The 17,861-nt window shown below is 52.0% G+C and overlaps 1 protein-coding gene across 2 annotated transcripts in view; it reads left to right on the plus strand.

Annotated features, from left to right (window-relative positions):
• Positions 1 to 4,839: 4,839 nt before the first annotated feature.
• Positions 4,840 to 17,861, plus strand: part of ptpn11b (protein tyrosine phosphatase non-receptor type 11b) — a 33,100-nt gene continuing 20,078 nt past the window's right edge. For both annotated transcript variants that reach the window (XM_080015136.1, XM_080015137.1), the window contains exons 1-2: positions 4,840 to 4,987; positions 17,492 to 17,614. In XM_080015136.1, the coding sequence (XP_079871262.1) occupies positions 4,974 to 4,987; positions 17,492 to 17,614 (137 nt within the window). In that variant the 5' untranslated portion in view covers positions 4,840 to 4,973. The remainder of the gene's footprint in view (positions 4,988 to 17,491; positions 17,615 to 17,861) is intronic.

Raw genomic sequence — 17,861 nt, forward strand, 5'->3', positions numbered from 1 at the left:
GCTGTTGGTGAGGTAGGATTGGAACCAGGAGAGTGCTGTAACGGAGAGGCCAAGGTAGCCAGATAGACGGTTGAGCAGAGCAGAAGGTTGGAAATCTGCCGGTAGTGGCTGGGGTTGTCCTGGTCGAGACCAGGCTTCTTTATGATCGGTGTGATTTAGGCCATTTTGAAGCTGATGGGAACCGTGCCGGATTTCAAGGAGGCGTTAATGCTGGCCACCATGACAGGGGAGAGGGAGGGAAGGCATGCCTTGACCAGGGCTGTGGGCATGAGGTCCAGAGAGCAGGTGGAGCATTTGGCCTTGGTGACCAACATAGTAATTTGTGGCACATCCATAGGGGAGAAAGAGGAGAGACAGCACTGGGGTGGGGAGGCGGCTAGGGGTGCAACACCCTGTGGTTGGGGTGTGTGTGGGAGGGCAGGGGAATGGAGATGCTAGTATATGGTGTCCACTTTGGCATGAAAAAGCTCCTGGAACATGGAGCAGCGGTCAGAGGGGTCGGGGGGGCAGAGCAGCCGGTTTATGGTGGAGAACAGCATTCTGGGGTGGTTTTTCCGATTGCCAATGAGGGTGGAGTAGTATTGGATCTTGGTTCTGGAGAGAGCTTCTTTGTAGGAGATCACATGCTATTGGGCCTCAAGGTGGACAGGGAGGCTAGATCTCTTGTAGAGCCTCTCCAGCTGATGGCCGCTGGCCTTCATGGTGCGGAGTTCAGAGGTGTACCAGGGGGCAGGGCGAGTGAAGGAGACAGTCCGGGTTTTGAGGGAGGCAAGAGAACTGAGGCTGAGGGAGAGGGCTGTTTTGTAATGGGCAACCAGGCCATCCTTAGTGGTGTCAGGGAGATCTAGGGCCAGGTGGGTCGCAAGGGTGTTGATCAGGGCTGGTGTACTCAATGACTTGACGTTCCCGAACATGATGGTGCGTTTAACGCATTGCTTGGGCAGGGGGACAGGAACAATTAACAGGACAGCATGGTGTTCAGAAACAGCCAGGTGGAGGCACTGAAGATGGGAGGGAGAAGTGCCGTTAGTGCACACCAGATCAAGCGTGTGGCCTTTGGCGTGGGTGGGACCTTGAACACAGGAAATCCGTGGCAAACGTACAGCTGGTGGGGTCCACGTGGATGCTGAAGTCGCTGAGCAGAAGGGTAGATTGGGACATGGAACAGACAGAGGTAAGCAGTTCAGACAGCTCAGACATGAAGGTGGTGGAGGCTTTAGGGGGGCGATAGATGAGGAAAACCTGGAGGTGTGCAGTGAGGGTGAATGTAACACATTTAAAAGAGGTGGTGTTTGGCACAGAGAGTTCTTTGACCAGGATGTCTGCTGTCAGGTACACGGTTCGGTATTACAGCCAGCCCACCACCATGACCTATAGAGTCAATTTTCCGTTCCATGATGATGTCGTAAATGGGTTGTAATTTATTGCTGAGAGATTTCTGAGATGCATTCTGCAGCATGAAAGTTGCAGTTTTAACTATGGAAGGTGAGGCAGACGAGTTGGGAGGAACGAGCCTATCAACACAGACCACTGGCTGCAGAACAGAATGCACATGTGATTTGCTGTGATGACTTTGCCTCCGCCGATTCGACATCATGGAAGGAATAGTTCGATCCGAATAAGCAGTGAGCAGCCCTGTGGACACAGCGAGGGCGGCGCAGGACTCCGATGGATTTGATGTTGGCGAGGCAGTTTGGAGTGGAGTGACAGGAGAGTTCATGAGTTCCAATGTGGAGTAGCATCATGCGGAGAGCACCATCTCCGCAACAGGTGAGCGCCTATCTCAGCTAGCGGCGCTGGCTAGCAGGGATGGCTAGCAGCGCGATGACAGGGCTGGGAGCTGACAAGACGGGAAGCCGCTGATCCAGTTTCAGCAGGACAGACAGTTAAAATGGCCTCAGGTAGTTGCAGCAGTGGGCCAAAACAGATGTAGAGATGGCCAAAAGTTTGGGGAGACGAGAAACAACGAAACAGCCACGTAAACACGCAGGTGGGATGCAGGTGGGACGCAGGTGAGACGCATGCGTCGAGAGGACACTGGCATGTTTTGTTGCCGCTTCTCACCTGCGTGTTTATGTGTCTGTGTCGTTGTTTCTCGTCTCCCTGAACTTTTGGCCATCCCTACTTCTGTTTTGGCCCACTGCTGCAACTACCTGAGGAATATCAGGTACTTTAAGACTTTTTCTCAAGATGTGTCCAATGAGTGACTTTCACTTTGACCAGAGTCATTTTTAGTACGATATCTCTACTTTTGCGTGGCTTGAGTAAAAAGTCAAATGTGATCAGGATCTGCACTTATCAACACAAAAGAAAGGTACAGTTACACTTTATGAAGTATTATATACTGTGTTATATCTGGACATTTGATCGGCACTTTTACTTTTTAAAGTACATTTATGAGGAAATAATACTGGAAGTAATAACTGATGGTTCAGTGTGTAGAATTTCCAGATCGAACTTGGCAGACATGGAATATAATATTTATAAGTATGTTTTAATTAGTGCATAATCCCATGAAAATGAGAATAGTTTTGTTTTCGTTACCTGAGAATGAGACGTTTCTATCTACATGGGTGCGGACGCCGTGTTGCACCGCCATGTTTCTACAGTAGCCCAGAACGGACAAACCAAACACCGGCTCTTCCTCTGACCTCCGTAACTTTACCAGGTGGTTGATCCCGTCTTTGACTCTGCAAACGGATTATAAGGTATGTATCCTGGTAACGCTGTCCCGCCATCAGACTAAACGACGAGAATAAAATAGCTTTTCAGCATTACTTCGCTGATGTCAGCTTGTAGCCACTGTAGCTTCTCCTGCGTCATAGGAAATTGGTTTGTTGCAATCTGGCAGTTGCCTAGGGCCCCTGTAGCCACCAGGGGGGCCCCAAGCTGCCATTTTAGCCCCTTTTATTTTTATTTATTTTTGTTTTTTTAAATAAAAAATAAAAAAATGATAATTTTTTGTTTTTTGGTGGGGGAAGGGATCTTTTTTTATATGTTTATATGCTTGGGGACGAGTAGGTATAGAGCGTCCTTGAGCCAGACACTTAACCCCTGACTGCTCCTTCTGGCTGCGTCCATCAGTGTAAGTCGCCTTGGACAAAAGCATTTCCTAAATGATGATGTAATCTAACATATTTAGTGTTGATCAGTTGCAATGGTGCCTTCATTTTGAATCCTTAACAGATGTGTTCCTAACATCACAAATAAACATTTTAAGGAAAATGCAACATCTGTCGCATTTATGCACATTTGGGAGATGTTATAGTACAGATTTGGTAAATCCAGTAAGTTTTCAGGAGTTTCCTGATGTAGGGGAGCCCAGTGTTTCCCATATATTACCATTTTCTGTAGGTTGAAATTGCTGGGGTCAACTTGAGATGTTTGATTTGTATTTGAGGAAAAAAAAGATGTTATGAGTTTTTTACATATCTAGCCTCTTTTCCTTTTAAAGCAGTACTATGTGACTTTTGATATTTGGTATTTGGGGCCCCTACAGTTTCCAAGTGCAGTTGCACTTTTACACCAGTGTCGTAAAACTCGACCTAGTGTCCGAAAATTATATATATATATATATATATATATATATATATATATATATATATATATATATATATATATATATAATGTACACCTAGGTAACAGCGCCTCTTGTGTGCTATCACCGGGTGTGCTATCACCGGGTGTGCTATCACCGGGTGCGTTGCATTACATTTCACTGCATATATGTATGGAAGTATGTATATGTATGTGACAAATAAAAATCTTGAATCTTGAATCTTGAATCTCTTGCACGGACCTCGTCGCTTCAGCGAGTACTCAGTCCACGGGATCACCCCCCCCCTGCTACCGGTGCAGGTACCAGATGTGCTCGGCCTGGCAGATCGGCTCGCACGACCCAGTCAGAGGGTGAAACAAAAACCCGTGGCGCAATCAAAGTGAGGGTGCCGGGCGCACCACTGGCCCGTCCTGCCTGCGCCGTTGGGGAAGTGGAACGGCTACGCTTTGTATGGGCATCATTTCATCACATTTTGACCCGGCAAGTTTACAATTTATGTTTTTATTTTCTTTTTTTTCAATTTTACCAGGCAAGAATGGTAATTATCCCGAGCATCAAGGAAGTGTCGTAATGCTGTAAGATGTGACACATTTTTCCCGCGGTTTCCAACCCGAACACAGAAGTTACATATGGCAAGAACAGGTGTTTGGCGGTGGGGGGGGGGGGTGGGTGAAAGAGGTGCCATTCTCCGTATTACAAGTCAGTGTACCATCAAAATGATTTTGAGGCTGTTATTTTGAGGTAAAAAGTTACAAAGAGTTGCTTTAGAGTGCGCCAGATCGATGCATTCATATGTTAAATGCATGCCCCCGGACCACCTTAGAGGGTTTGGAATCCCCCCGCCATAGTTGCACAAAAGGGGGCCCCCAAGCAACATTTTGCATTGGGCCCCCAAAAAGCTAGAAACGACCGTGCCTCTGGATGCTACTGAGTTCTACACACTGCACCTTTAAGTAACAGCTCTGGATACTTCGTCCGCCACAGATTTAGAAAGATACTAAAAAGTGAAAACACTTTTTGGCAAAACGCCTTCAGCGCGCGGCGTCCGCAGCGTCCGCAGCCCCCCGAACGCAACGACGATCTGCTGCACGGGTCCCGTTCGGACGCGGGGTATCGCGATATCTCCGGCGCTCCACCGACCCCCTCGTTCGGGCTGCTCGGAGGCGGGCGAAGGCGGGTATCGCGAGACCCGGCGCTCCGGAGGCGGGCGGCATCGCGAGATCGCCGGGGCCGCCGCGTCGGGCGCCGCTCGGCGGACCGTGACTCCCTCCCCTCGGGCTCCGTCGCCAGATCTCGCTCCTCACAGCGACGGCGGCGGAGGCAGCAGCGGCGGCGGCGGCGGCGGCGGCGACGGTTCACTCCGTTCGGCTTTCCCTGCTCGTCCGAGGACACGCGGCAACTCTCGAAGACTGCTATGACGTCTCGCAGGTGAGTCGACGCCGGGGGTCGGGTCATTTGGCCCGGGGTCCCCCCCCCCCCTCTCCCCCCGGGTCAGCTCCGTTTCGACCGCCAATCAACTCTTTTTAAAGTGAGAATCCGCAGGATTATTATGTTGGGAAAACACCCTATTTTGCACTTTTAAAACATTTTCAAAATTATTATTATTTTTCTTTTTAGTCACAGCCATTCACTGTGTTGGCGTTGTGCGTGCGCTCCTCAATGGGCTGTCCGGCGTTGCTGGTGGCGGGGTCCGCCAGGCGCTGGAAGTTAAAGGTGTGACGTTGAACTTCGGCGGCACCGGGTCGTCGCGGGTGAACGCACACGCGCGTCACTTTTGGCCCGTGGGTGACCCGCAGGGCTCCCGCGACACTTGACCGCGTGCATTTGGAACTCACCGGGGGGGGCTTCGCCGCCACAGGTGGACGACGCACCGGCGCAAGAGGCGAGGAGGAGCCTTTTGTTCGAACGACGCACAGCGACGTTCAACAACTGTTCGTCGCAACTCGCCGTTGAGCAGCTTGTCGATTTGTTGGCCGGTCGTTGATGTCAACTTGTTGTTACGCGTTATGTCTGTTCCCGGACGCCCTTTCGACTCGGGCTGCAACGGGTCGCAAAAACTCACGGTTGGGGATCGTGTCACGGGTCGGATCATTTATTCGGATCGGCAAAAAAATAAAAAATTAAAATAAAAAAAAATTGAACAGGAGACAAATATAACCTTGCTTTCCATTAATTCTGTAAAACGCTGAAATCAAGTAACTTTCCCCCGTGGTCTTAAATGAAAACTCCACTCCAGATGTCCAATGTTGAAATAAGAACCTTAAGAGATATTCAAAATAAAATAAAAAAAATAAAATATTCAATCATCAATCGTTCAGTTAAAGTGCAATATTTAAACATGGATGATGAATGAATTTAGCATGAATTTAATTCCAATAAGAAACCAGTGTCATGTTCAATTTCTCAGGTTTGCCACGGACAAAATGTAATGAAATTAGTCTCAATAATTAGACGAGTTACAGTGGCCTCTGTAGAGGAGTCTGCGCCTCTCGGTACACACCGTATTTGTTTATCACGGATCACGGACCAACCGCGTTCCCTCCCACCACTGATTTTGACAACGGCTCGTCTTACTGACCCGTCCAGCGGCTCCGGGGGGGGGGGGGGGGGGTCGACAACAAAAATAAAGAATGGTTACACTTCACCGTCATTTCATTCGCAAGACGTCAACGCCATTAGAGAACGTACAGTAACTTTACTGACTCCAGTCTGGGCAGGTGTGGAAGTTCAGGTCAAATCGTATCCGACAATGGAGCTGCTCTCGGATTGAGGTTCCGGGGACAACATCGAAATGCTAAAGTGCTTGAGAACGAGCTGTTGGAGTTGATACCGTATCTAATACCGAGGGGCTTTTTTTTTTTTTTTTTAATCAATAACAATTTGTGTTGATAACGATCACTGTGCAAGGTGACCTCCCCGGCATTTGCTCCCGAAAGGGAGCAAATGCCTGCTTTATTGCTGACCTGTCAGCAATAAAGCAGTTGACAGTCTACACAAACAGCTGACCTGGATGGGGGTGGAAAAACATCACACTGTACGCGGTGCACCGCCTGGAGTTTGATCTACGGTTATTGAGCGATTGTGTTTTTCCACCCTTAGACGGCAGGTACGAATTTCAACTCGGACCCCGGAGGGGAACCAATGTGTTGGCTCGGGGATCCTCCGGTCGATCAGCCCAACGGGCTAACGGGCTTAGGCCCCCGGTGCATCAGAGGGAGTTCTGAGATAAGAAAGCCTGCGTATGGGGCCCCCCTTTTTCGCTGCCGTCATTTTCGAATCACCGCCTACGCCCCCCCCCCCCCCCCCCACCCGAGTCGAGGCCCACGTCGTTCCGGTCACGCACAGGTGGCTGTTGTGCTTTTGTGGGCTTTCCATTTCGGGGGACGTTTTCACCAAACACAGGAACCAAAAGCCTCTCGCGATCTTGACGTCGGTTACAAGCACGGTTAACGCTTCATGGAGCCAGGGAGGCGGTGGGTCGCCCTCGGGCTCGGCCAAATGCGACGCCGTAAGAACCCGGGAACTTTGTTTTTGTTTTTTTTTTGTTTTTTTTCCCCCCTTTGAGGTGGGGGGTGGGTGGGGGGTGGGGGTCGTTGGCAGCTTCCATCTTTTGTGTCTCACTCAGGCGCGTCTGACAGTTGGTCCGCGGCTCATTTATCGCGCACTTCCTGAGCCTGAGCGGCGCCGGGGGGGAGCAGCGCGCGACACAACACAACAATGGCCGAGGTGCCGCTGGCGCTCGTACGTCTCCCCCCCCCCCCGTTGTCGCTGCCGGGGCTTGGGTCTGGAGAGACGCGGTCTGCCCCCCCCCCTTTTTTTTAACCTTCCGACACGGGCCGGTCCACTGTCCACCCCTGAGGGGAGCCGGATTTCCCGCACAGCACACCTCTCGGGGGTTGCGCCGCCCTCGTCCAAATGGTGTAGTTCCGTACAAGCGTCACCCGCTGGAGACACGCCCCGCCCCCCTGCCCGATCGACTCCTGTGTTTATGGAACAGAGCCGAAAGTGATTTGACCGGCGGAGGATCCGGTGGGTCCGTTTCGCCCCGATAAGCCGACAGGAAGAGAGCGGCCCGCGTGGAGGAACCAGATAGTGGACCGGCAAACGCTTCCCAGAACCTCCTGGAATAACCATCTGTTTAGGGGAGTCGTTTATCCCCTTGGAACTTTTTTTTTTTTGTTTGTTTTTTAAATTTTTTTAACTCAAACCCAAACAGCGCGGAGAGGCATAAATAACACGGCCCCATTTCGACCGTCCACCGTTTGTCACTCACCACGTACGTGTGATGTCGTCCATGTGGCTGAAAAATGAGCAAGCGGGGGTGGGAAAGGGAAATGCCCGAGCGGCGCGGGTGACTCAGGTCTTCCATTCCACTTATCTTTGGCGATATTTCGATGCCCTGTGCGGGAACAATGGGGAGCCGTGACACGGAGAAGCGGTCGTTCCGCTCAAGTCATCTGTTTTTTTTCACCGCGACTTCCCCGACCGCACCGCAGCCGCTCCAACGTTTGGTCGTCGGCGAGGCGGGGGAAAACTTTGCGCGTTCCGTTGCGTGCCGGGGGCCGTGTTTGAGGAAGTTTATTCCGGCGTTGTGGGACGCGCCGGCAAACTTTGCTGTGACCATAGGGGACTGACTCAGTGCCTGAGAACAACGGGAGATCTGTGTCATAACAGGACGGTGACACATTAGAACCTGACGGAGTGCAGTCAAAGCAGGCCATCGATCGACCACATGTTCACCACGGTTTGATATGCGGTCCATCGTACACTCCACCGCTTTTAAGATGGTAAATGGTAAATATGGTGCGGGGGGGGGGGGGGCGCGGCAGGGTAGACATTTCCAATGTACAGCTCTGGCGGTGCCGGCATGTTCCGCAGCATAAAGACAACGGTGACAAGCCTTCAGTCAGAGATGTCAACTCCCTGTCCCGCTTGTCAGCCTTCCGTCATCGTCTCCCTGTCAAGTCTCCGTCGCCAAAAGCGTCTGCCCCCGTCCCTAAAGGGGTTGGGGCGGGAAAAAAATGACCCGGGAAAAACCCTCAACCAACCCGGGTTCCAGATGAGAGCCGACGGCCGAGCAGGTGACTCTGCGGTTGATCCTTTTCGAAAAGGGAGGTATGAAGTGTCGTACGGGCAAACATTTGGATATGGTTTTAAACCCTGCCCCGTCGTTGAGCCGTTGGTCTCGTGCGTGCATTAACATTTGGACCCGGGCGAGTCATCGCGTTCACTCATCCGAGAGGCGGTGGCGGCGGTGGCGGCGGTGGCGGCGGTGGCGGCGGTGGCGGCGGTGGCGGCGGTGGCGGCGGTGGCGGCGGCGGCGGCGGCGGCGGCGGTGGTGGCGGTGGTGGCGGTGGTGGCGGTGGCGGCGGCGGCGTGAGGTCGGGGGTGATGGGTGGCTCAGTCTGCCCATGCGTCTAAATACCGCTTATCATCGGCCGGGCTAAGAATACTCCCAACATTACCTAAATCCCCACCCCGGTGGCTGCCCGGCAGCAGCGCAGCCCTACCGGGGGCTCTAACGCTGCGCCGCAGGTACTAAGTATACCACCTTTATGTCAGCGCGGCGGGTCACTCAGCGCTTTAAATAACCGCCCGGGCCTGTATTGAACTTGAGACATTATGTAAGAGGATAGAGCAGTTGGTGGTGATGGTGTTGCTGGCGGGACGGGTGCACGTGGGGCACTCTGTTTCCCAGCGCAGCGGCCAAGTTAGCGCGCTGCGGAGAGCCCCTGCCGCCTCACCTCCAGCACCACCCGGCTGCCTCCGCCTCTCCCCCTGCTTTGTTCTTCTGAGCCAGGCCGGCCCCTCCTCCCCCGGCGCGTCGGTTAAAACTGGGCTACTCATGAACCTGAGATCCATCTGGCGGGCTCTCTCTTTCTCTCTCGCTCTCTCTCTCTCTCTTTCTCTATCCCTCTCCATCTCTCTCCCTCACTCTTGCTCTCTCTCTCTCTCTCTCCCTCTCTCCCTCTCTCCCCCTCCCTCACCGTCTCTCCTTTTTTCCCTATTGCTCTCTCTCCCTCTCCCTCTCTGTCTCTCCCTCGCTCACTCTCACGCTCCCTCTCTCTCTCTCTCTCCCCCTCCCTCTCCCTGTCCCCCTCCCTCACCCTCTCTCATTTTTCTCCTATCACTCCCTCTCTCACTCTCTCTCCCCCTCTCCCTCACTCCCTCGCTCCCTGTCCCTCCCCCCCTCCCCCCCACTCTCTCCCTCTTTCCCTTTCACTCTCTCTTTCCCTCTCTTTCTCTCTCTCTCTGTCTCGACCTCTCCCTCGCTCTATCCCTCTCTCTCTCTCTTTCTCTCTCTCTCTCCCTCCTCCCCTCACACCCCCCCTCTCTCCCTCTCTCTCCCCCTCTACCCCTCTCCCTCTCTCTCTCTCTCTCTCTTTCTCTCTCTCTCTCTCTCCCTCCTCCCCTCACCCCCCCCTCCCTCTCTCTTCCCTCCTCTGCCCTAGGCCAGATACAGGGAAGTGGGGCGCCTGGTAGTTGTCAAAGGGAATCCTATTCTTGGAAAGTCCTGAGTCACTCCTGCAGTCGTGTTTTGCTGAGGGGTGGGAGGTGGGGGTGGGAGGGGTGCGGGCGAGACATATAAAGAGTATATGGACGTGTAGAGAGAGGGACATACACTTATGACCCGCGCTCACTTGGGCCGTCCTGTCACGCGGCCCCAACCTCTTGCCGCTTTTTCACGACTGCAATGAGCCACTGGAGCCGGCGCGGCACCTGTGCAGGGTCTTGTTTCCGCAGCCGTCCTCCTGTGAGCGATGGTGTGGACACTAAGGCTAATTATTAAACACAGCAGCGTATACACACACACACACACACACACACACACACACACAGAGGGAGAAAGCGCAAACACATTTTGCCCACCCAGCCTGGCTCACCAAACACACGCGCGCGCGTGCCCTCTCCGGCACAGGGCCGCACGGTCACCGTCGATACAACCCGGAAACCCCGCCGAGAGATTTACGGCAATTATTCCACCGGTGACATCCGTGGTAAATAGCACATAGTGAAAGTGTGCCGTTAAAGGGGTTCAAAGGTTGGGGATGAATTACGTTTTTTTGCGGCGAGGGCATTCAGGGCTGCAAGGGTGAACCCGGTAACCCCGGAGTTGTTCACGGCAGACTGCACAGGCCCCCCCCCCATGTCTGGGGTCTGGAGAAAGCTTAGCCAGAGAGCCTAGCATAATTTTTTTTAGTGGGGGGGCGGGGGGTGGTAAAACCTTCCTCTGGTTTGACACCTGTTGAGTCGTAGCCTCGGCGCCTCCTGCTGTGTGTCGCGCAGAGCACCGGGATGTTTTTGAAGATATTGGTCCTGAAGCCTGCCAGCGCAGGTCCAGGCTTTGTGGCCCCTTCTGTGACGTCTCCACGCGTCACACCCCGGTTTGACCGGGCTTTCGACGCGGGTGCGCAGTGCAAGCGACGGGTCACGGGAAAAAGACCGTTACGTGAGGACTGTTTTGACGAGGGTCAGGGCGAGGGTCCGCACCGTTGACAGCTGGGAAATCAGCCTCGCAGCCACAAATAATGGCTTAGTGGCATGTTGCTGAATTGGCCGGCTTGCGGAGGGTTTATCTTGGCCGGGGCTAACTATTATCCAGTGTAACTACCCCGTGCAATATTATGCGTAATCTCCAGAGGCTGGCAACACAGCTGTTGCTTTCAGCCGTCCGACCAGGGGGCACCTCGCCGCACCAGCGCCAGGGGCCGGACCCTCGCAATCTGGCAGAAAGGTATCAACTGCAGAGGGAGAGAGAATTTTTAATTTGAGACTTAAGTCCCTTTCTTAGAGGTGGAGAGGGGGGAGGGCGATAGTACCAGCAGGCGGCCCGTATCGGACCTACTCATGCTCATCCAAATCCCAGATTAGAGACCCCGCCGCCCCCACCCGGCCCCCCCGGCCCTCTGGCCTCACTCTCCCTTCCCCCACCTGCTAGACCCCCCCCCCCCCCTCTCTCTTTCTCGTTCAGTAACTCGCCCGCATTCATCCCCCTTCCCCCTCTCTCATTGTCTGTCTTAATAACCCAGTAACATTTTTACAAGCTTCTCCTCCTCTTTCTCTTTCTCTCTCTCTCTCTCTCTCTCTCTCTCTCTCTCTCTCTCTCTCTCTCTCTCTCTCTCTTTCTGTTCCATGTGTAACAGTGCCCGGGCCGGATTACATCGCTAAACTCGGAGGGCCAGGTTTACGAACCCTTTCGCTCCTCGTCTAGAAACATTCATGTTTTTATTTATCAAGCGGTAGTTCGCTCGCCTCTCTCTCTCTTATGCACGCCCTTCAGGGAGGGTCGCACGCACTCAGGCAATTTGCAAGGATCTTTTTTTTTTTTTTTTTTACGTGGAAATTTGTCCGTCCCCAATGAGCGGCTGCAAAATGAAGGGGCAGGTATATCATATGCAGGTTGTGGTGGGAACGGCAGCGGTTACCTTGGGATTCCAGGGCGACCTGAGAGCCACCGCCGGCCTCCACCTGCTCTGCTGTGAGTTTGTTTTGGAACACCGAACGTGTTCGCGGCCAAATTTTTTTTTCCGCCCGCACAGCTGAAGTTTGACGGCATGCGCCCTGGAGATAGGAATAAGCGCTGACCTCATGGTTAACACACGTCGCCGAATTTTTGCATTTTGGTCTAAAAAGTAAACATTTGGATTAACGCACGACCGTAAAATAACATTTCATCGATCCTCCTGAGAGAAAACGCACATCGTGAGCCATACTTCTGAGAATGCTGTCGCAGCAACATTTCCATATCACGGGATGTCAATATTTATCTCGATTTACAGGGAGTAGACAAAATATCACAAACCATCATCATGAAATCAATCATGAAAACAGGTTTAACTTGGAAGTTAGCTAAGATCACAATTTACAAATGTCATCGAAGTGGTGAGTTATATTACGTTTATTGGCAATTCTAGTAACAATGTGTCAGCCCTAAAAGAAATGACCCCTGAGAAATGGAAATGGGAGAAAAGTTCTGTTGGTCCGACGAGCCGTCTTTCACCCTATCCCCTACATCTAGACAGGTTCACGTTTGGTGAAAGACAAAGTTTGCCTCCGACGTCCCTTGCCAGTTGTGAACATGATCCATAAGGCCGTTTTCCAAGACCAGGTGCACCCCATAGTGCAAACGCTGTTTGCTCATGACCCTCCCATAATCCAGGACGGCGATGCCCCCACGCATAACTCAACTCATTCTGGCGGTTTCACGAGAACCAGGATGCGGTAAATCCTCCGCCACGCCCCTCCCTAAATCACCTGATCCGAACACCATTGAACCACGATGGTAAGTTCTGGAGCGAGGAGTGCGAAGTGGGTTCCCGTCCCTCAAAGACCCGGAGGTATTTCCTTCTTGGAGAAGAATCCCACCACGCACAGGTTCAGCCAACTTCACCGGCACATATTATGGTGGACGCTCGACCGTTCCATATGATGTGCGTCGGAGAGGCGGCCATTGTTTTTCCCCAGACACTGAAGCAGGCTGGACAGTGGTCACATGTGCTATGTCATTCTGGACGCAGCAATCCTCCATCATCCCTGCCCTAGAACCACAGGGGCGGGCTCTGTCCATATGGACCGAACACACTGGGCTGGTGGGAAGCCGTCAGCTTCAGTCCTCGGAATTGAAAGGCTTGTGCACGACCGTTTTGGGAAATGAAGAAATTGAGCTTCTTTTTATTTTGATGTAGAGGAGAATTTTATCGTGGCACAACAGGTTACTATTACTTACCTACCAGTGACTGAACTCATCCAACCGATCCAAGTACTGATGCAATGGAGTCATTGTGGTTATAAAAAAAAAAAGTATAACAATAAGTATGACAGTAATACTTAACTATGTTGATGTGTGAGATTAAAGGAAATAGTTTTGTTCACGCTGCTGCCGTCTGGTAAACGTTAGCGGAGCATCCGGGCACGGACCACCAGACTCACGAACAGTTCTTACCCTCACGCCATCAGGCTTCTCAATCTGCAACATCTGTAGTCACCTATGTCAATTAAAATGTACATCACCACAGCTACATGTACATATCCAGCGGCACTCCTTCACTTTATATTTATATCCATATCTTGTGCAATAGACTGATCTATTTCTGTTGGAACTGCTACAATGTTCCAATTATTTTAGTTTCGGTTTTAGGATTCTTTTTCCTATTTTCATTTTATGTACATACACCTCTGTGACCTCTTGCCCGTATTTGTAAAGTCGACTCTTACTTTTTTTTTTTTTTTTCATTTTTTCATTTTTTTTATATTCGACTCTTATTTTATTAAAAAAAAATTGTTTTAATTGTACCGAATGACCTTGTGTTGTACTGTACACTTGATAAATAAAACACTTTGAACTTTTGAACTTTGAAGGAGATGCCTAGTGTGACCCATTCTAGGGCAAAGATGTAAAGGAAAGTAAAAGAAATACTGTCTAGGTATTGAGCTGTCTGACCACCACTGCGTCTACCCTGTGTGTGTGTGTGTGTGTGTGTGTGTGTGTGTGTGTGTGTGTGTGTGTGTGTGTGTGTGTGTGTGTGTGTGTGCGCGCACGCGCGCGTGTGTACGTGTGCGTGCCGCCCTTCTTTCTTAATCAAGATGCGTCATATTTAAGCTCCTTGTGGTTTACTGTCGTATATTTGTTGTTCGCCAAGCGGATGGGGGTGGGCGGGGGCGGGGCAGGGGGGTGACTGATGTGGTCGTGTCGTGGTCGCTTTCTGGTTTCACTCGCTGGTCGACACGAGCGACAGCAGTTGTGCTCGCACCGGGGATTGTACGCGGATTAGTAAACATAAGGCAGTTTTTTTTTTTTTTTGTTTTTTTTTTCTGTCGTCCTGTTTCTGTTGTCTGCGCATGAAACCTTGTCAGATTAAGAACAACAGCACATGTAATCTCCCCACCAGCCAGTGTACTACTACCGCCACAGGCATCCGTCGTCTATGGAGTGATCTGCTCTCAAAGCGGTTTTCTAGGGGGAAAAAATTGTCGTTGCGTGCAGTTTAAAAGTGAAGTAGTTCTTCCTGTGAAGTCAGACAACAATGTAAAAAGTACAAGGATCTACTGTGAAATGAGGTCACAATGCACGATGTTCCGTGGACGTGGCATTGGATCTGTCAAGGGTTTTACTGCTTTTCAAGGCCTTGAGAGCGCTTGGACCGGGACGGAATGCCTCGATTGAGGGGTCCCCGATTACAGCCGCGGCAAAACGACAGTCACAGCCTCGTGGAAGCCTCCCACTGCCGCGATCGATCGCGACGATAATGGCGTTTTGAGGCAGCGATAGGGAGAGGAGTAGATGGCGCTAAGTGCTCTGCCGGGGGCTGATGCTGCTCTGGTGTGAAAACGCGAGATTCGTCCAAAGTTCATTCCAATGAGGGCGTGTCGGAGCAGGGCTCTAGCTGCGGACACACCTGGACACGCCGCCCTGTCTGTTGGCTGCGTGGAGCCGGGAGGAGCTCTTTTCCTGACCTCCCCACCTGTCTACCCTACCAGCCCACCACTCACATAACATGTATTTGTGACTAATCCCCTAGTGCACGGCGTTTGTAATCGTCTAGCATTTGCTCTGTGTGTGTGTGTGTGTGGGGGGGGGGGGGGGTCCCTCACCTAATCTTTTCCATCGTGGAACAGAGAGAGAGAGAGAGAGAGAGAGAGAGAGAGGCAGAGGATCTGTGCCACAGGGCTGGATAAGGGGGTCAGGGGTCAATGTGGGCCAGTGGTCCTCCCGCTCCAGATGTCCAGCGCTGTCTGTCAGCAGCCCTAGGGCTCCAACCGTCCCCCAGTTTTGGCCAGTCAGCACTCCCAGCCCACCCGCGGTTTTTCCCTTCGACGTGTCCTCTTAGTGGGCAGGGGAGGTGTGAAAAAAAAATTTTTTTTTTGGTCTGATGTGTTTGCCCAACAGCAACATAACAGGCCGGGCGGAGAGGGTCATAACGACCACATCTGTTATCCCCCTCTGGCATTTAAATCCACTAAGCGACTCAACCTTTTTGTCCATGTACAGCGTACGTCCGTCTCACTGTGTGTCTATCTGTATATCTATCTGTCTGTCTTTGAGTTTTATAAAGGCACTGTGATGTCTCAGGCCACGTGCTTCGGAGCCATAGGGATCAATAGCCTGGCTCTCTAAATGTCAGTGGATTAAAAACAAGGTATTTTTCCACTCCCGGCTCTCCTCTGTGGAATCATCGTACAGCGTTTTCAATAGTCGATTTTCTTTTTTTTTTTTTTTTTTTTCCTTTGAGTTAGAGGCCTCTCCCCATTCACTCCCCTAATAAAAAAAATACTTTAAACCATCATATCATTATCATTATCTGTAATATACAAAAACGTGGGACATTCATGAGAAAATCGCAGCTTTTACCAAGATGCAGCCCCAGTGGGCAAAGCCTCAGGAAACTATACCACTATAATGTTCAAAGACACAAAAACGCCCTTTTCTCTCTCCGTTCCGTCGCTATAAATCTCACCTGTCGCGCACAAACACTTAAATAGCGGCTCAAAAAAAAGCCATTTTAATTTCAGACCGTATCATTCCAGCTCAGTGCCTTCTGAGAAGCAGAACACCTCACAGAGTCTGCTCGGGTGGGGGTGGATCCTGCCTCCGCCCGGAGACGCGTCCCTCTCCCAGCGCGTCCACAGTTACGCCTCGGTTTTCGTCGGGCTACGGCTCCTAAACGGTGCCAAGGACGGCGAACGGGACATTGGATTAGGCAGCCGGGCCGCACAGTAGTTAGGGAGGTTTAACCCAATGATCCCTGCTTAAACGCCAGCCCCAAATCCACGCAGCGGACAGACGGCCATTCAGTGTCCAGCCCTGGGGGGGGGGGGGGACTCACCGCTCCAGCGCTTGTCTGGTTTTCCGAGACAAAGGAAAGAAACCGTGAATTCGCCGCTTGGGTGACGTCTGCGGAAACGTTGCAAAAGTTCGCTTTTTCTGAATACTTTCGGTAAAGGATTGAAGCTCCTCTTCCTGCAGGCAGCACCGTGCGCTTTCACTCGACTCGCAGCTGCACGCTGTGTGCGTGCGGTACACCTGAGGGGCGGCCGCGACGAGTGTTTCCTGGCAGGCTGTTGCATAACAGAGGAAGTAATAAGTAATCATTAAACGTGGGTCAGGGGCGGGGGAGGGGGGAGTTCTCTAAACGAACGCATTCAATGCTCCGTCCGTGTTTGTACCTCTACGTCACGCCGGCAAACGTACAAATGCATCTTTTAGCCGACGCTGATTTGAAAGACAGGGCCGCGCCAGTATTACGTATTAATGTCCACCCAATAAAAGATTGAGGACGCTGCCTCCAATAACGCAATCACGGCATCAGGAAGCTATTAGTCGTGTAATCAAGTTAAACTCTCATCAGGATCGCATAACTATATTGACTTTTATCACGAGTTATAAAATGAGGGCAGTTGGGGTTTTTTTTTGCACGGGAAAATATAATTGCCTGAACAGCAGAACCGCCATCTTTCATGACATTAGCAGAGCATTTTCGTCCAAAGCCACTTGCAATAGGTGCATTTGTCATCAGTTGTCCGAGCGACCGTACGTCACCCTCCTCGCCAGCGAAGCCTCGGCAGGAACAGGTAACATGATTAAGTCAAAGTAGATTTATTGTGGAGGGTAAGAAGGCGCGCAGGTGGAATGGAGTCCCGGTGTCACCTGAAGGGATGAGCCGCCAAGCACCGGTTACTGGGTTGGAGAACTCTCTTTGTTCTACGCGGCTTCACATCGCATGGCTGCCGGGGCACTGACTGTACGTCGGGTGTCGCCGTGGAGGCCGCCCGCGGCGAGACCGGGTCTGCCGGCCGGCCCGGACTCGGGAGCGAGTCCAAATAAATTCGGAGCCCTCCAATCAGACCAGCAGAGGGTCAGAGAACGCAGCGTGTGAAGCCTTTCAAACCATTTTCTCCCCCTCCCTTGTGCGTGTGTTGTGTTGTGCCGTCCAGGTGGTTCCATCCCAACATCACCGGCATCGAGGCAGAGCAGCTCCTCCTGACGCGGGGCGTCCACGGCAGTTTCCTGGCCCGGCCCAGCAAAAGCAACCCCGGAGACTTCACCCTCTCCGTCAGGTCTGTCCCTCCCCCTCGGCTCAACACAAAATGCCTCACGGGCTGAGTTTTCTTTCTCAGATTTCAAATGGTGCCGCGCCGGCTCCCGTATGCCTCGCCGATCCTCCTCCTCCTCCTCGGCATTGTCGTTAAAAATCGCCTCCCCCGGTTGTCGCAGGTGTTCGGCCCCGTTTTTAGACCCCCGCCCCCTCGAAACAACAAACAAAGCTTTTGGGTGTTGTTGTCGTCGGCGCAGTGGCCAGAGCCG

This window comes from Zeus faber (assembly GCF_960531495.2).
Source record: "Zeus faber genome assembly, chromosome: 15".
NCBI lineage: Eukaryota > Metazoa > Chordata > Actinopteri > Zeiformes > Zeidae > Zeus > Zeus faber.